Source organism: Macadamia integrifolia, chromosome 4, assembly GCF_013358625.1.
Source record: "Macadamia integrifolia cultivar HAES 741 chromosome 4, SCU_Mint_v3, whole genome shotgun sequence".
Classification (NCBI taxonomy): Eukaryota; Viridiplantae; Streptophyta; class Magnoliopsida; order Proteales; family Proteaceae; genus Macadamia; species Macadamia integrifolia.
In genome coordinates, this window is record NC_056560.1 from 6,233,739 (window position 1) to 6,254,104 (window position 20,366).

Here is a 20,366-nt window from a genome sequence, read left to right on the forward strand (position 1 = left end):
TCAATAAGAAAATCTCTTAATAAAAGCTTAAGTCATTGAAAAGTCCGCAATCCCATTTCCCTTTAATATGGGAGTGGACCCTTGAATATTATAAACTTCAATGACAAACAATCATCAACCTTTTTCGTAAATTTGAGTTTAGTTCGTCTCCATTTTTTTTTTTTTTCGTATTACTGTTAATTTATTTTCATCACATGTTTCTCCTTTTTATATTAAAAAAAAATCATTATATATATATATATATATTAGAAAAATAAGGTAAAATATTTATGCCTCCTTTTCTATATTTTATTTTATTTTATTTTGTGTTGTAAATTGTTGATCCAAATTGGATGTAAGCATTTCAAGAGAAAATTTTGAAATTTTCTTCATGGTTCTGTTCATAAATCCATTTAAATGCTAAACAAACATAATACAAGTTTATGATACAATTTTCAGCCTATTTATAGTTGAAAAATAAACGATTGATACTTTTGACCCCCAAAACAAACAAGTGATATCTTTTATTGATAAAAAATTTTAGAACGTGATTCATGTCCAGGGGTGTAGTTTGCACCAACAAGAAACACCCAACCATTGCTCATTCCTAAGGGTAAAGAGGTCATTACAATTTATAGAGGAGCAAAGAGTGGGAAGAAAGTAATAGATATAATGGCATACTATGCTCTGAGATAGAGAACATAGAGAACATTATCTCTAAAACTTTACCCATAATTTTTAATTTTAAAAAATTTTAACTAAAAAAAAATGCTTGTTTTTAAATTTCACTTTGACTTAAAAACAAATAAAGTATACACAAATTTTAAGTAAGACCCTTTTTATTTTGAATATAAATAGAGATTTTGTCAAGTATCAAAATAAATAAAAAAACATTGATTAAAAAAAAAACTAATAATTGAAAAAAATTTAATCCATTAGACGTAGAAAGGAAAATATTGAACAGAATCAATTACTTTTTCTTTTTTTTTTGTTAAAAAAATTACTTTCCCTTCATTTTAAGGGAAATTGACCCTAAAAAAATTCTATCCAGATAATCAAGAATACAGAAGTCAACTGCTTGACCAATTCTCAACTCATGGGTAACGACTATATGATTCAGTACTAAGTAGTTGACGTGCACTCTTCAACAATTTAAAAATATAATTTATTCAGTTTAATCCTGGTTTGAAAATCGATGATTGGATCGATGAATCCATCGGTTAGGGTTGGAATCGGGCCATGATCAATCTTGATTTCGGTCAATTTATACTGAAAGAAGCCTTAAAATAACTCCAGGCCGCTTCCATGTTTTAAACGCTGGTTCCCACTTCCCTCCCATTCTCCGTTGGGTTTCAGGTTTCATCATTCTGAGGACGAGACTACAATGGCCCGCCGCCAGCCAAGGATACCTTCCCAAGTCGCAAACCCCCCTCTCTCTCTGTCTCTGTCTCTCTCTCTCTTGTTGAAAGAGTACAAACCAAACCAATTCCATATCGTGATTCCTCCTCTATGCTTTTTTTAAAATCTTAATTGGCTTTGACAATTGATCAGTCCTTAAGAAACGTATGGCAATTTGTTTATTTAAATGGAGAATTACAGTCCATACTCGTGCGCTGATCCCTGTAGATACCCTCATCCACCTCCAAATTCAGATTCATACCCACCTTCTTCTCCTCATCCCTACCTCTGTCTTTCATCTCATTCCATTTCAAACCCACAACCTCTGCATCAGCCACCGCCGGCATATTGGACTTCCATTACCCACAACAGGATTGTTCAGAGTCTGCTGGTGTTGGGTCTATTGGGTCCTCTCTCTCCCTCGTGAAGGTGCTGGTAACTCGTCCTAGTCCCATAATTCAGTTTATTCCCCAATTGATGATCTCTTAGCCACAGTCCAGTGGTCTGATTATCAGCCCTTTACCCCTCCAACCACATTGCCTCGCCCCCAACCTCCAAGTTGCAGAGCCAGAGCGCAAGGTACGACAACCAGGTAGATATGGATGGTTACCGTAGTGATTCATCGTCCTCAAGCCACCAGCATTCTCTTTCAGGTTCATTACGTCATTTCCTTCATTCCGCTTCCAAATCAATTGAGGGCTCACGTCACAGTCAGAGTTCTTTGAAGCTGTTGATGTTGCATGGGAATTTAGAGATCTTGGTCCGTGAAGCGAAAAACCTTCCCAATATGGACAGGTTCTCTGAGTCCTTACGAGACGTGTTTGAGAGAGTATCGGTAGGCATTAGCAACAAAATTGAAGGGAACGAGAATCGTAAGATAACCAGCGATCCATATGTCACAGTTTCAATTTCCGCCCATGTAATTGCTCGTACTTTTGTGATCGACAACAATGAGAACCCAGTTTGGCTGCAACATTTTGATGTTCCAGTGGCACATTATGCTGCAGAAGTGCGCTTTCTCGTCAAAGACAATGATGTTGTTGGTTCGGAGCTAATAGGGGTTGTAGACATCCCAGTGGAACAGATATACTCAGGAGCATTGCTGGAGGGATCCTTTCCAATCCTTAGTGCTAATGGGAAGCCCTGCAAACCTGGAGCAGAATTGAGTCTTTCAATTCGGTATACTCCAATAGACAGATTGAGTATTTACCATGATGGAGTTGGGTCAGGCCCCGACTATCGCGGTGTTCTTGGCACCTATTTTCCTCTTAGGAAGGGTGGGAAAGTTACACTTTATCAAGATGCCCATGTTCATGATGGTTTTCTTCCAAACCTGAAGATAGATCATAAGATGCTGTTCGAGCATCCCAAGTGTTGGCATGACATCTTCAATGCAATAAGTCAGGCTCGTCGTTTAATTTACATCACAGGGTGGTCTGTTTTCCATGAAGTCAGGCTCGTCCACGATGCTGCTTATGCATCAACCAGATCAGACTGTACCCTGGGGGATCTTCTCAAATCCAAGTCACAGGAAGGTGTGAGAGTTCTGCTTCTTGTATGGGATGATCCTTCTTCAAGGAATATCTTGGGTTATAAAACGGTAAAGCCACCTACTATTTTGTTGACTCCTAATCCGAGGCTAGAATCCATGGTAGTTGTCTGAGTTCCAACTAGACATTAAAAATGTTTGACATTCAAAGTCTTCACATATACCTTAATAACTATCTTCTGTAGTAATGCATCATTTTCTGAACTCCAAACTCTTCATTGTAGAAGTTTGCTTGATAAATCTGCACATTTTAGGCATGAAGTTCATTAGTCTAATCCAAGATATGACAGAGAGATAGATTATCATTTCTTGCTACACAAGGGAAACTTGCTTTTTGGATCTTTCTTTTTTAGTTCAATTGTATCTGATTGTGTGTCAAAGTAGGTTTAATCAAGTGACAAAATTATTGCGTTGTATTTGAATAACACGACACCTGTCCAAAATTTGAAAGTTATGAATGGTAAATTTGAATTGACATCTTCAATGATATTATTTTGGTTTGAAGCTTAGAGTATCAGCATTGCTAATTAATAAAAATTGGGCATTACAATGTCATCAATGATAATAACTCCAACTGTCTGAATTCCAGGTGTTAGACTGAGAATGGACATAGAGGGCATGCTCGTATGATTTTCTTGTGCTGATGAGTGCACTTTTCTCTGTTTATTTTCTTTGTTTCGGTACCTTATGGGTTATGATTAAAGCTTTAGTAAGCTTGTATTCTTATATGTGTTAATGGGAAATTCATTTTGGTTACTTTCAAAATATCATTTATTAGTCAGTTCTCTTTCATTTCATTTCTCTTAAGTTTCTTGCATGGTGGTTCCTTTTAAGTCTTTTGCTTTTATTTCTTTTTTCAGTAAACCAAGTCTTTAGCAAGCTTGATAATCTAATTTTTTAATGTATAGGATGGATTCATGCATACCCATGATGAAGAGACCAGACATTTCTTCAAGCACTCTTCAGTACAAGTACTACTCTGCCCCCGATCCGATGGAAAACATAGCTGGGTCAAACAGCAGGTTAGGCGTTGATGATTATCTTTATCTGAATCTCTGCTTATACTTCAGGGTTAGCTAATTTTAATTTATTCTCCATAAATCTGAGCCTTAGAATCTGATGTTTCTAGTTAGTTCAAATGGAAAAGTGAAAGATGAGTACTGAGTCTTTTTCTTTTCATTTTTCGGTAGTTTGTGGTTTTCATGATTTTCCCCTCCTCCGTTAATACGCATGTTTCCCAAGTTTTACAATTACTTTATTGGTGAATTTTTTAGTACTTCAATGTGTGTGCCATTTCATCTGGTCTCTGAATACATATCGAGAACATTCATCAGTTAAGCAAACATCCATGTCCCTGTACATTGTAAATCTACCAAAGACTCACCAAAAAAATGAAAGTCTTCCCTATCTAATATTTTGGATTGGTAGACCTACTTAAGTCCCTCGTACGTTACCCAATATCTTAGCTGAAACTCTATATTTCATAAGATTTTGGATATTTGAATGAAGGCTGAAATTTTTATTGGATAGTGATCATGTCTAGACAGTCCTTTCACATAGAGCACAATTTTTCCTAGCTTTCTTTTCGCATCAACATTTCTCTTACTAATGGAGCAACCTATAATTCAAGTCAAAACCCATACCCTTAGTTACAAGTTAGGTATTTCACCGACAACAATGCATGGCTCCAGGTGACTCTTTTGCTGCCATGGGATGGATAAATTTTTAGTTCTATTTTTTATTGCTTCTCTAATATCTGAAATATATTTTCATGTTTGCAAGGGTAGAAACCATGAGGGCACCCTCTCTCAATGTTCTTTAACTTTTATATATTTCACCTACTTAATTATTTGTCGTTTCAGTGCGCATAATTTCTTCCACCTTAGTCTGATTTTGGGTATGGTTCTTTTAGTGTTTTTCAGTGGTGCGAATGCAGATTCCCGATTCAATCAAGAATTCAAGACTTGTAGAGTGATTTGTTGTTATATTCTTGTGTAGATGAGTCTGTGCTTGTATATTTAGTTTCCTGTAACTCAGGATCTATTCTTTTCCTATGTCTATTTCTTGTTATTTGATTTTTCCCATATCTTTGATGTCGGGAATTTGCATTGAGTATGTGTTCATCCGTTCTTAATTCTCAGGAAGTTGGAGCAATCTACACTCATCATCAGAAAACTGTCATTGTGGATGCTGATGCTGGTTGTAATAAGAGAAAAATCATTGCTTTTGTTGGAGGACTTGATTTATGTGATGGGCGGTATGATACTCCAAGACATTCCCTATTTAGGACACTGCAAACTGTTCATAAGGATGACTACCATAACCCTAATTTTACGGTAATCATTCACATATGTTCTCCTGTGCTGTTGCATTTTAGTTTTGGGACTTCTTTTTTACTGCTCTTATTATTTGATTTTTCTCAGCAATTTGCACATTCATGATTCGTTGATACTCAAATGAAAACTATATAAGGGTCCCATTTTAGCCTTGTGCATAAAAAAATAACTCCTGTTATTCTTGCTAACTCAACCAAATTCAATGAACTGAAAAGTTCCAAGAATTGAGGATAAAAAATTTCCTTGGACGTATTTTTTTTTTTTTTTTCAACTTTGGGGAAATTTATTTTGTCTGTTCAGAAATAATGGATAGTTTGTGGAAAAAATATGAAACACTTAAGGAGCTTTGGTTAATGTTGATGAAAAAATTAAGGAATTTTTTTTTTTTTTATCACATTTCTTTAAAAAGCAATTGATAGAATATGCTCACTTTAAAAATAATTAATTTGAGCTCCTATAAGGCGAAAATAATCACCTACATTTCCCCTTTGCAGTGGTGGGGATTTAAATATTTTCCAAAATTTCTAGGAGGATGCTGCTAGTGGTTGCTAATACTGGAAGATTTTACTTCGTTCTCCTTCTTATGCATTCTGTCTAATGTCTCTAATCCAACTTCCTTATCTCACTTCTTGACCTAAGCAAAAAGGAAGAAATTAATTAGGATTAAATTAAAGATAGAAAAAAGGGTGAAAAAGCTATATAATGGCATTAGACTTATATGTTAAATTTATAATATATGGAAAAAAATCACTTCGACTTTAAATTTGAATCATAGTTGTTACAATGTCTAGGCGACCCAAGGTGTTGGAGGCAGCCTGGATGCAAGGCAATGCCAACAAGGTGATCAAGGAGCCCACCTAAGCGACCAAGCTGCCTGGACATCTATGTGTCACCTTGAAAACTATAATTTGAACAGAGCATTGCTGCAACTAGAGGGAACTTTGTTACTAAAAATAGAAGAGTCTATATATATATATATATATGTGTGTGTGTGTAAAATATATATGTATGTATGTATACATACATATATATATGTTAACAGTATGAATAGGGAGAATGCTTGTGTGTCTTTTAACTGATCACACAGGTCCTCTATTTATAATATAGAATCATGATAGGAGTACAAAACAGAAAATATAATGTAATTACAATTTATAAGAATACCCTTGATCCAGCCGCCCCACTCAAAATAGAGTCGATGGAGTGGGGAAAGCCCCAGTGTGCCCCTGTGGCACACTTACTCCTATTTTGACACTCCCCCTCAAGTTGGTGCATAGATGTCACACATGCCCAACTTGACTAAACTAGGATGAAACAACTTTCCAACCAGCCCTTTAGTGAACACATCAGCTAGTTGATCACCAGATTCACAAAAGGAACACAAATCAAACCAGCATCTAACTTCTCTTTGATGAAATGTCTGTCAATCCCAATGTGTTTAGTTCGGTCATGCTATACTGGGTTATGAGCAATAATGATAGCAGCCTTGTTATTAAAGTAAAGCATCATAGGAAGATAAGCATGTACACTACTATCATCAAAGTGTACACAACCATAATAACTCACAAACCACTGTGCCATGGCATGGAATTCTTCTTCAGCACTAGATCTAGCCACCATATTCTGCTTCTTGCTACGCCAAGCAAGGATTAAAGTATCGGTATCGGTCGCCGTATCGGTCAACCAAAATTAAGATACGTATCGAAGGGTATCGTATCGTATCGGAGATAAGTTAAGATATGCTAAAGATAAGCATATAAATGGTTATGAAACACATTTTTAAACATTTTTGCATAAAATTTTTTTTAAAAAAAGCTATTGATAATATGTATTATGCATAAACACTAAATTGAGGGTATCTCACTAAGAATTCAAGGTTTGTAGTTGTCCAATAAATGTAAAATCCTTGTTCCCAACTTTGATTTCCACTTTAGTTAGAGAGAAATATGGCTGGTAGCAACTTTGGAAGAAAAACCCTCAAAAAATCGTGTTTTCTGAAAAAATACCTATCTTGGCCATTATATGACTGTAGCGCTCTGTATCGGTACATACCGATACATACCAATATTCACCGATATGTATTGATCGATACATACGTATACTCACCAATACGTACTGATAATCATCGATACGTACCGAACGATACATACAAATACTCACCGATACTTACCGATACATACCGAAACATATATTTCACCTCGATTTTATATTTTCCATGAGTATCAGTATGTATCGATAGTGTATTGGTGCATATCGATATGTATCATAGGATATATATCGATACGAAAGGATTTTAAAAATTCCATGTATCATATCGATCGGTTAAATTTAAGATACATATAGGAGGGTATCGTATCGGTATCGGAGATACTTTAAACTATGACGCCAAGTGAGAAGATTGCCTCCCATAAAGGTATAATAACCAAAGATAGATTTTCTGTCAGGTGAACCAGCCCAATCGGCATCTGTATAAGCTTCAACTCAGGAGATGATCATGAGGAGATAAGAGGATCCCTTTCCCTGCAGTTGACTTCAAGTGTCGTAAGATATGCATAATTGCTTCTATATGAGAGGAATAGGGATCATGCATAAACTGATTAACTAAACTCAAAGCCATAACAATATCAGGTTGTGTATGAGAGAGAAATATCAGTTTTCCTACCAACCTTTGTCAACTGGTTCACCCTCCTTTTCCTTGAGCCGGGTACTAGCTTGCATAGGAGCATCAGAACGATGACAAACCCAACATACCTGTCTCGGATAGAAGATCAAGGATGTACTTCCTTTGAGAGAGAAAAATGTGTTGGAAATATGCCCAAACTCCTATATATGTTTTGGTAATAAAAAAAAAACAAGTGGCTTTAACTATGATTGCTGAGTGTTGCCTAGCATAGAAGATGTCACCAAGCCAAGTATATGTGAAGACTTCAAGTCAAGGCACAAAAAACAAGACATGGAAGCACAATCAAGAAGCATATAAGATGGAGTGCCAAGAGTGGGAGCATCAAGTGATGATGAAGACTCCAAGTTTCAAGTCAAGATGAAGATTTCTAGGATAGCTTAGACTCTTCAGTTGTAACTTGTACATTCCAGATATATACGTGCACGCACACTATGCATTGCATAACATCATACTAGAATGACTTTAGGACATCCCTTGACCAAGCATGGAAGTCCTTAGGTGGTGTTGAACATATTAGGAAACATATGTTCTTGTGATATTCTGTGAAAATCACAACGACCTGACTCAAGGGTATTTTGGGTATTCCAAATGTCAGTATTAGAGAGAGGGGGCAGTTTTTTCCAAAATGTCCTTTTCCACAGACATAGCAGGAGGAGGATTTGTTCTTTCCTCTAAATTGTTTTTTCTGAAGAAATCTCCATTTTTTCTTGAACTTTGGAGATTTGAAGGAGAAGTGCTTCTTCTTGTGCTTGCAAGGTTAAGAGAAGGATGGAAACTTTCTGTGATGAGTTGTAGGAAATTAAGTCACGATTCCAACACAACTGGTATCAGGTCAATCCAAGGTCCGACAGAAAAGATATGACCAAAACACTGACTACTGGTCAGTGTGACATAAGTCTGTCAAAGCTAGACAAAGCTTGCAGGCGGTCGACCGGCTGGAAGCCCCGGTCGACCGACACTGTCCGAGGCCATAATGCCTGCCTAGAAGAACTCCAACAACTATATTTTTGCCTCAACAACTCTTAGCGGTCGACCAGTGGACCCAGAATATGCCATTAGAGCCTGGTTTGTTGCTTAAAATGACCACCTAACCTCACTTATAAATACCTATGATGCTCTTAATTTAATACTAATTAATTCTGAGCATTAAGAGCATTCTTTGAGAGCATTCAAAGTAAAAAAGGTATTCATTATTGCTTGAGCTTGTGACTCATCATTCCACCATAAGTGAAGCTTAAAATCTGCACCAAAAGTCTTCTATATTCTCACTGTGCAAGTAAAGGACTTAGTGAAGACTTCTATAAGGTGCATTCATTCATACATTTCTCATTTGCACCACACTAGAGGTAACCCTCTTATTCCACTATTTCCATTTTTCTGTTTTACATTAAGTCTTAGACTGTACTTAGGCTTGTGTAAGGATCCTCTTATCCTTAAAACAGTAAGGTGTCTCTCTACCTAAAAAAGAGATTGTACGGATACTCTTATTCTTAAAAGATTGTGTAAAATTTTTCCTCCTACCTACTGTATTGAAAGGGAAGAACTAGTGGAATACCTTATAAAAGGATCTTGTAGGGAGTGGACTAGACTCAGGTTGAGTCGAACCACTATAATTCTTGGTGTCATGTGATTGTGAGTATTTATTTCATTCCGTATTTCTTCTGTTTACAATCACATTTGGGATAATATTTTTTTTAAGAATTGAATTTCCATTAGTATAACCTATTCACCCCCCTCTAGGTTATTTCAAAATGCCTTTTGAAGACCTGGCAACTTCAATCCCAAGAAAGTACCTTAACTTTCCAAAATCCTTTATCTCAAATTCTCTGCCCGAAAAAACCTATCATTTCCTGTTACCACGATGTCATTCATATAGACAATGAGCATATTAACTTTTTCATCAGACCTCTTTAAGAATAATGAGTTGTCAGCATTACTCTGCTCATAACTCACAGATGTCATAGCCTTGTGAAATCTTCCAAACCACACTCTAGGTGACTACTTCAAACTATAGAGAGCACACTTCAGCTTACAGACCTTGCCTTGAGTTCTTGTGCTAGAGAAACCTTGTGGAATATCCATATAAACTTCCTCATCGAGCTCTCCATGGAGCAAAGCATTCTTTACATGAAGTTATTAGAGTTCCCATCTTTGGTTCATAGCACATGAGAGTAACACTCGCACAGAGGTCAACTTGGCAACTGGTGCAAAAGTCTCCTGGTAATCAATTCCATATGTCTGCGTGAACCCTTCAGCCACAAGCCTTGCCTTGTATTTGTCAAGAGAACTGTCGATTTTTTGTTTTACCACAAACACCCACCTACAACCAACAGGTCTCTTCGCAAGTAGAAGAGTCACAAGTTCCCATGTAGTAGTCCTTTTCAAGGCATCCATTTCTTCCTCCATTGTGGCTTTCCATTTTTTTATATTTTTTTACAAGAGCTTCCTTCCAATTCTTGGGAGCAAAAATAGATGAAAAAGAAGACACAAAAGCACGATAGGAGGGATAAAGGGAATGATATGAACCAATATTAGATATAGGGTGTTGAGTACATGTCCTAATGCCTTTTTTTAGTTTAATAGGTTGGTCAGAAGGAGAAATTATCCCTGAAGTATGAGGTTCAGTTGGTTCTGGATCCAGGGCTGGCGAAGGGATGTGTAAAGGTGTTGTAGTTGTGGTGATGGTTTGAAGTTGCTTATTTCTAGTATGTCCCCTACGATAAACTTGAAGAGTGGAGTCATCAATTTGTCTCTAGAATTCACCAATGGTTCTCTGAACTGGAGTCATCTCCCCTGAGTTGGAACGATAGGAATTTCCCCCTGAGTTGGAATAATAGGCTTTGTCCCCTCACTGTAGGAGGAGAAAAGAGGAGGAACGTGAGAGAGAAGAACTATTTTCTGAGAAAGATGGTAAACTATGAAAAAAAACATTTTTAGAAAATGAATTATAGAGGGATGTGTGAAGGATAAATTCAATTATGAAGGGGTTTTTTTTTTTTTTTTTTTCTAAGTGAAAAAGTATATCAAAAAGGTAGTTTGTATTTTTCTATAATAAGTATGGTATGCCTAAGCATGACCCATGCAATATGATAAAAAGATCATATATCAATGAGACATGTAATATGGAATTATGGATGCATATACTGAATGTGCTTGTATCCTTTGTGAACACATTATCAGTTAAATTGAAATCTCGGTAGAGTTGTGTAAAAAAATGGTGGCCACCATGGATTAAGGTGGTTCATCATCAGTGCTGAGTATGATGTGAGTTTATGAAGTTTAAGCCCTTGTTTCCTCTTCTTTGTTTACTTACATGTGTTATTCTCTAAGCAGGGGCCAACTGCTGGTTGTCCAAGGGAACCATGGCATGATCTGCACTGTAAAATTGATGGTCCAGCAGCATATGATGTTCTTACCAACTTTGAAGAGCGATGGCGTAAAGCTTCAAAACCCCACGGGATCAAAAAATTTAAAAATTTAAAAAAATCACATGATGATGCTTTGCTCTTGTTAGAAAGAATTCCTGACATCATTGGTGTGCTTGATACTCCTTACCTAAGTGAGAATGATCCCGAGACTTGGCATGTCCAGGTAAATTGGATTTTATTTTTGTTTTTGGTATTAGATTTTCCAATATTTATTTGCTTTGGTTTGAAAATTCTGTGTCCGTTTTGTTGGTTTCCCCAACAACCATAGGTTTTTCGTTCAATTGATTCAACTTCTGTGAAAGGATTTCCAAAGGATCCAAAAGAGGCTACAAGCAAGGTCAGTGTTTCATCACTTATGCTCTCTTTTGTTGTGTGCTGTATTCTGAGTATCCGTGATGACTAATTAACTCCTACATCATGTTCAACAGAACTTGGTATGTAGTAAGAATGTGTTGATTGACATGAGCATACATGCAGCATATGTGAAGGCCATCCGATCTGCCCAACATTTCATTTATATTGAGAACCAATACTTCCTTGGATCTTCATATAATTGGTCTCAACATAAAGACAGGGGTGAGGAACCATGACCTTTTTACGTGAAGGGAAGAATATATTCTGTTTTTTATGTAACACAGAAAATTAAGACCTGTTCTCATATTGGACCACTGAAACATGCATTTTTGGCACTATATGTGAAACCTTGATGATATGGCAGTCCCTTTAAACATTTACTGGTGGTTGGTAGTTTTTTCAGTTTTTAAATGCATTGGCATATTTTGGCTTTGGTAGCTTTTTCAGTTGTTAAATGTATTGACATGACAAGACCATGTCACCATGCGTCTTGTCATCGATGAGTAAGTGCAGTGCAAGACAATTTATAGACCAGAGAGTCAGGGTAACGAACCAAAAAAAGAGAACCTTTTGAAGTTTGACCAGTAACTTAAGGTTGTACAACCTCAAGTTAGGAGGGAAAAGGGCCCTAAAGGTATATAGCTGTGGTTTTTGGTACAGAAACATGTAAGGTGGTGAGGACCACAAGCACAGAAGGTAGGAGTGATATGTGTGTCAAAAGTGGATCACTCATGGTGCGAGATAACTATCAAAAGTGGGTCAATCATGGTGCGAGATAACTACATGCCCCACAAGGTGGGTTGGAATGATGTCACTGGTAAACCCAAGGTGGCTGCAATAACAAGTTAGTAGTAGGAGTGGAAGATGCAGGGGTGAGTTGCTGTTGGTCTATGACAGATGCAGTGCCGAGATGAGAGGCCACAAACCCTAAGTTGGAGGGAATGATCTAGAATAACGTCACTCATTAGGATGACCTTGTGGAATGGTTGAGAAGATTCATGGCCATACTTTTTAACGATTAGCAGAGAGCTGTCCCATGGGGGGGGGGGAATAGAGTTAATAGTGTTAGGCAAACGGGAAGAGTGTTGACTGGGATAATCACTTAATTAGGAGAGTCCCTGCATTGTGGGCTATGAGGTGCTAAAGGTGCACTTGCAGTCATGGGGTGGCCTCCATAAAGTCAAGAGTGTCTTGTAAATAATGTGCAGTTAAGGGCCAATTGGCCTGCTTGGACACCCTGTTAAGGGAGCTTGTTTTTTCGGTGACATGACAGTTAGGGCCCGTTTGATAACGTTTCTGCCATTTCTGTTCCAAGAAACGGAAGAAACATAAATTTCAGTTTCTAGAAACAGAAACAGAATTTAAGGTGTTGATAAGTCATGTTTCTAAAATTCGATAGTAACCAACGAAAGAATGGCCACGAGTTGTTTCCAGGAAATTCTTGAATCATAAATAGGTAGAAATTTCAATTTCTATTTCTGAAAACAAGTGAAATAAAACAGTTTTATCAAACGCTTTTTGTTCCGTTTCTGCCGTTTCTGGACAGAAACGGCAGAAACGCGTTTCTTGAAACGTTATCAAACGGGGCCTTAGAATGATGCTGGATTGGAGCTGGCATGGATATGACATGTCAGTCAACGTAAGGTCAGATAAGGTAGTGGTGAGCGAGGGAAAATTTTGGCCCTGGAAAATCTATGATACAGATTTTTCCCATGGATTTGTTCAATCACTTAACAAACCGGTTACTTTGGGTGTCAACACTAACTAGGTTGACAATGATCCTACACCCAACCCCCCCCCCCCCCCCTTCCAAATTTGGAAATCCAATCAGTCTATCCTGAGGTTGCTCAAGACAGGGAAGATGTCTGCTACCACTTATTATGAAAAATTTACGGTGACGTATTGTTTCACCCTGTTCTCAGTGAGGCGATAACTTACCTACCCCTTTGGATTATTCCCTCCAAAGGGAAATCCTTCCCACTGCAATAAGAAACAGAACATCCTAATGGTGACTCTTCCTGTTCTCTGGTGTCTAGTCATGCCAGCACTTTGAGCAACTCCCACTGCCACTCTAACCCTAATCTGGTGACACATTCGGCAGCAGTGGTCAAAACTCAAAAGACTGGGTGGCCGATTTATGCAATCTGGGTTAGAAAACTCAGGTACTGAGCTACTTGGGCTAGAAGTCTATTAAATTATGTTGGTCTTGTTCTGAAATCATGTGAGAAAACTAATTTTTGCCGAACAACTGATGATAGCTGGGTTAAATCATTTAACCTATAATGTTAAATTAACCTCGTATGACTACAATATTCCTGTATAACCTGATATGGCATTTCATTAGGCAAAACTGCCTTAGAGAACTAAAACTTTTAATTTGGGACAGGCCTTGGAAGGCATTAGGGAAAATTTGCAAACCTGGTTTGGTGGTTTAAAAGTGGTTCTCTTTTGACTACCTCTTGATGTCTAACAAGTTACTGCCCAGCAGCCATTTTCCATGGAGAAAATAGGCTCTTTTCCCAAGTCATTTCTTTATTTTGAAGCTAAGTTTCAAGGGCAGTCATTTGGAGGTGGAAGTTTCACATTTGAAGGAGTTACAAGGCTGACATGGGTGGAGAATGCTGCCATCGGTCATGGAGGTGTGGGAGGGGGTCTGGTGGTGGGGAGAGTTAGAATCTTGACTGAGGATGTTACGCCGTCCTGGTATGTCAGTCTCTATGGATGGAAAGGAATGCGTGCATCTTCAAAACTGAAGAAAAATCAGTGACTCATTGTACATGGTAGCAAGAAAAGCTACAAGGGTGTTGTCTTTTTGGTTGTCCATGGCCCCAGAATTAGGGGGTAATTACTTTTCCATTTGGGAAAGTTGAGATGAATATGTAAATAAGTGAATAGTTATGTGGCCTTGGATTGTATAGGATTGAAGGGTTGGGTATTTATCATATAGATGGCCCTGTTGGGACTGCTTCTAATTGTATTACATCCTGTTTATTTTCTGTACAGATTACTCTTTTGGATAATATTAATACAACTTAATTTTTCTCGGAAAGACATGGACAATGCTCCATGTACTTGGCCATTCCAGAGGATTGCTTGTCATCTGTGGCCTGGATTAGCCACCTTATCCTTACCCAAAAAAAAGAAAAAGAAAAGGATTAGCCACTTTATCCCTCCAACTGGTGCCATTTGGATAATTTAGGAACTTCCCCTCAAAACTCAGGGAATAGTCTTGTGTTAAAAATGAGAACGATTTTCCAGTTGCAAATAGCTGATCACCTTATTTTCCTGTTGCAAATTTCTGTTCATCTATCAAATAGATTCTCTCTCCATTTCTGGCAAGTCTTGGTTAATACACATTGTTCTCATAATGTGGTTAAAAATTTTTTTTTTTTTGGAACTTCTGTCTTTTTGACATGTAGTTTCACTTGAAGTGTTGATTAAAGATACTTTCCTTTATGTGATCAATTTTGGTGTTTGTAAGTCATATGACACGTTACTAGGTTAGCAACTGTGTCTTTTGCCACAACTGATCTTATTGGTTTCACTTGTAGGTGCAAACAATTTGATACCAATGGAAATTGCTCTGAAAATTGCCAATAAAATCAGAGCAAATGAGAGCTTCGCTGCCTATATAGTCATTCCAATGTGGCCAGAGGGTGCTCCAACGGGTGCTACTACGCAGAGGATTCTCTTTTGGCAGGTAAGTTTCAACTACTATCTTAAAGTCCATAATTCGTCAGGATCTTTTTATTTTTTCAATTCTTGGGCTTCAAGATGATGTATTTCTTTTACAGTGCATGGAAATATATGTTATTTAAGAAATAATCCTGTTAAAAATCATGTTAGTTATGTAAATTTTTGGGGAAATTAGCCATCCAACAGTAGTAACACAACATTTTGATGCTGATGGTAGCGAAGCTCAACAATCCATTAATGCTTTGACTGCTTTTTCTGACAATTCCTAAAAGATCTTGTTCTGAATATTCAAAGTATGCAAATTTTATGAACCTTAATGAATGAACAACTTAAGAGAAGAAGTTTGTATCTGGAAATACAGTTTGTCTGACAACTGTGACATGCTTTATTAATAGAGAACTCTTAAAGCAACTTTTCTTCATACCTTAAGATGCCATTACAATCAGTGAGCTTATTTCCAACTTTTAATAGTGTTTCTTTCTGATAATAGAAATCAGAATCGCATCCATTTCTCTGCGACTTGTTTCTCAATGAAAGGAGAAGCAAGAGACTCCACAGAATCAAAACGACATAACTTTCTTGAGAAGGGTAAAAATCATGTAAACTCTTCAAGTTGTACCTAAGTATTTGATGGGATTTTGAAGTCCCCGGGCCAATACGCCTAACACCTAATTTCACCTTCAATGTGGAACTAAGTGGAATCAATTATCAAATTGCTAATGCCAACATATAACTTGCTACTCTACTGCTCTTTTAAGTCACTGACTGAGTTTTCTTTTAACATATTCTATGGCCTGTTTGGTTTATAATTATTTTAATCCACGTTTTGCAACTCTGCCTATAAACAGCCTCTGAACTTGCCTTCGTCCCCCCCCCCCCATTTTTCTGATGCTACTTGCACTTCTCTTATTATATTTAATGCCCTAACCTATTTAGATTTCATAATTCGCTTCAATGAATTTATCACACATTAACAGTTATCACTAATTGGAAATCAAAGATGTTGGACCACTGGCATGGAAATCTCAATTCAATTATCTATTGCTTTCACGATTTATATTTTCTTTCCAATATGCATTTCGTTGCTTTTTTAAACTTTCTGGAACTATATCTTGTTTTTAATCTTAAGAATAAGGGATTATGCTTCAGCCTCACTCATGACTTACAGCTGCTTCTGGTAGTCTTAAACATTGACGTGCTCGCATCTTGAAAGCACACTTTAGTTAGACAAGGAGTGAAGTAAAATAGAATTTTTGCGGGTAAAGTAAAATGAGATAAGTCAATGAAAGTGAGGGATTGTAACTTGCCAAAACTGGAATGGACCTTGAAAATCAATTTCAGTGTGCTTCGTTGTAATGAAAATTTTGTTGTGCCTCACTTGCTCTTTTTCTTGTTGGGTAATCATTTAATGATCACTATTTTCCATTTTCTGTGGAATTATGACCGAAATTTTCAATTCCCACTTTCTCTATGTTCTGGTCTCTGGATGTTTTGTAGCACTTTACACCAACTGTACTTCTAACCAAATAGCCAATTGAAAATTTTCTTTTATATTTTCCTTTTCATTTCACTTTACCAATGGATTTTTTTTTTTTTTATATTTCACTTAATATGTAACAAAAGGGTCCCAAGACACCCATTTGAGAAAAGAATGTTCTTGAATTTTGACATTTTATTACATAACATGTGCTTGAATTTTGATATTTTATTACATTATCTAGAAACCTGGTACATGAAGCTCAACACTAAATTTGCAGCTTGTTTACTTAAATCATGTCAAACTGCATGATCATCCTTGTCAATACTGGTTATGTGAAACATTTTGATGCCCTGCTTTGGATCCCAATGAGTGAACAGATTCTACAAATCTCTCGTTTTAACGCTCTGTTATTCATATCACATTCTTATCCACTCTTTAAGTTTGCCTTGCAAAATGCAGTTTCGTCATTTGTGAGAAAATTAATGTAAGTAGTGCTATTAACCTTCAAGTTGATGTATGTGATGTGTTTCTATATAGACTAAATACTACATGTTCATTTATCTGGATTTATTACTGCAGAATAAAACTATGCAAATGATGTATGAAACAATTTACAAAGCTTTGGAAGAGGTTAAGCTTGAGAAGACTTATACACCAGAAGACTATTTGAATTTCTTCTGCCTCGGCAATCGTGAGGCTCTAGATGGGAATTACATCCCAGATGTACAATGTCCAAATGCAGAAAATACTCCACAGGTATATATCTCTCTTAAACTAATATTCCAATTCTTTTCTCTCTTCTTTTACGGTGGGGAGGGGGGTTTGGTCAGTTAGAAACAATTTCATTGCGAAACGGGAAATTCCCTTAATTCAAAACCAAAATATTCTTGCTAGCTCTCTCTCTCTCTCTTTCTCTATCACCTGCCCATCAACTTATTGCTACCTTAATTTTCTCAGCTTATTAATTACATTTTGACAAGTGTAATTATTTACATGTAACATTATTCTGATGTTTTCACCTACCTTATTGCTTTATGCCTTTTGGTGTATGTCATGCAATTTTCTTCATTCCATACTTAATACTCGGAAACTTGGTAATGTAGGCATTCTCCCAGAAAAGTCGACGCTTTATGATCTATGTTCATTCAAAAGGCATGATAGTGGATGATGAGTATGTAATCTTGGGATCTGCAAACATCAATCAGCGATCCATGGAAGGCACGAGAGACACAGAGATTGCAATGGGTGCCTATCAGCCTTTACATACATGGGGAAGAAAAAGATCTAATCCACATGGACAGGTAAGCTTATCTAGTCTGGCTGTGATACTGGCAGTACACCAGAATCTAAAAACGTAACTCATCTTTATCTAATGTTGATTCTCTTGAAGAGTGTATACCTGATTCATTGTTGGTATGGTTTATTTTTTTCTACAGGTTTATGGGTATAGGATGTCTCTGTGGGCAGAGCACATTGGAGGTCTTGAGGAATGTTTTAAGCACCCAGGAAGCCTTGAATGTGTTAGAAAGGTTAGGTCCCTGGGGGAGCAGAACTGGAGACAATTTGCTGCTGATGAAGTAACAGAGATGAAAGGACATCTCCTGAAGTACCCAGTCGAAGTTGACCCAAGGGGCAATGTGAAGCCTCTTCGTGGATGTGAAAGTTTCCCAGATTTGGGAGGGACCATAGTGGGATCTTTTTTGGCCGTTCAAGAAAATCTTACCATCTAATCCATGAAACAATCCATGATTGCAGCAACAACCATGCACAGTCCACAGCTGTCTTGAATTTTAGAGATCTGTAGTAGTAGCCAATCAAGCTAAAGTTCAGAAGACACCACAGACGGACAAGGTTTATACTGTTGCTCTCCTGAACTGTAATTTATGTGTATGTTTGCACAATTGCACCCCATTATTTGATGTCACAAGTCACAACTCATCTCATTCATACCAAACCACTCTGAAGATGTATCGATTAGAGAGTTATATGTTGTATAATTGCACTGGGTGGAGTTGTGGAGATAAATAGTGTATATTTATGTGCATAGAGTAATGGAAGGATTAAATTCTTTGCAATAAATTATTACAAAATTATGAAACTAGATTTAAAAGAGAAAATACACACCTTCGTGACTTGTGGCATAATTTCTATTAGACTGACTGTTAAGGAAGGAATCTCCTTGGGACTTCTTGCCTTATGGGGGGCAAAGCCTAAAGGCTTAGCCCAAATCACAGTTTCAGCAATGCCCTCCATTAGTGAACGGTAAAAAAAATGTGGTAAAGGTCTTATTATAATTCACACAGGATGGTGACTTCTGTGTGTGTGTGTGTGTGTGTGTGAGAGAGAGAGAGAGAGAGAGAGAGAGAGAATCCTCTTTGACTTAGTCAAGTAGTGAGGATTTAATTTAATAAAAAACAAAAAGAAAAGGATGACTAGATTCAAATTCTTGGGATTGCACAATATCTATGTAGCCATGGTATTACTTGTCACAAGGCAAGTCATTGGTTCCCAAAATTTGAGATCACATCTTTATATTAAACAGACTGTTTGAATGACACCTTCGTAACTATATTTAGATTTTAGAACACGTAACTTTCTTTTGATTGTCTTTTAATTTATTTTCATTTTTTTTTTTTAATTCAAGGGTAAAAGATGATTAATATTCAAAATATGACATATTCAAACACAATATGTTGCTTAAGTCATGATATCATATCGCAGAATTCATGAGATGTGGATGCAATAAATAAAAGTTTTTCTCCACAGTGGGTGAAAAAAAAAAACTTTCGGCTAGGTTATAAATGCTTTGCCCCTTTCCCTTATAGTGTATGAACTATGAAGTCGATAATATCTTTTGGACGAGAAAATGTCATGCCTTATCTTATAGTGCATATACACACCAGCAACAGTGATCAATGGAAGGACAAGTGCGGGCTAATGTGTTCTTTTCGCACCCTCTGTTGTCTTGGCGCAGGTAGCGTTCATTCTCCGCCGTTGTGTAAGTCAAGTCAACTTCATGAATAAATGACTACCGAGTTCGGTACTGATAGTGGGAATCCTCAACTCTTGGGTAGTGACCTTCCTGGGGAGGTAGGTACTAACTACCTAGGTAGTTCAAAACTGGGAATCTTGGATTTTTTTAATCATTCAACCAGGAGGGGACAGCTGTGAACAAATCCCACAGTAAACTATACAATCATCCTTTCAACTATTTAGGAAAAACAAAAAATCAAAAAGAAGATTTCTTCAGTCTAATCAATCCGCCAAGAATTCTTCCAGAATGCAGAGAGATTTTAATTGGCTTTGAAGTTTGGACCGGAGCTGGGGACTGGGACTGGGACTGGGACTGTCACTGTAACTGATTATTATTAGGCAAAGGCCAAGCGGCTAAGATCGAGGGGAGGGCAGCGAGAGAGAGAGAGATAGAGAGAGCGGAGTCAGAGAGTAAACGTGTAAGAAACTG

General features: G+C 37.2%; 1 protein-coding gene across 1 annotated transcript; it reads left to right on the forward strand.

Annotated features, from left to right (window-relative positions):
* Positions 1 to 1,209: 1,209 nt before the first annotated feature.
* Positions 1,210 to 18,978, forward strand: LOC122075623 (phospholipase D beta 1-like). The gene is given in 11 exon segments (XM_042640706.1): positions 1,210 to 2,977; positions 3,835 to 3,948; positions 5,068 to 5,262; positions 11,279 to 11,536; positions 11,642 to 11,710; positions 11,802 to 11,949; positions 15,279 to 15,427; positions 17,483 to 17,659; positions 18,007 to 18,204; positions 18,340 to 18,573; positions 18,576 to 18,978. Coding segments are annotated over 11 exon segments (2,676 nt in total). The 5' UTR covers positions 1,210 to 1,975; the 3' UTR covers positions 18,708 to 18,978.
* Positions 18,979 to 20,366: the final 1,388 nt, after the last annotated feature.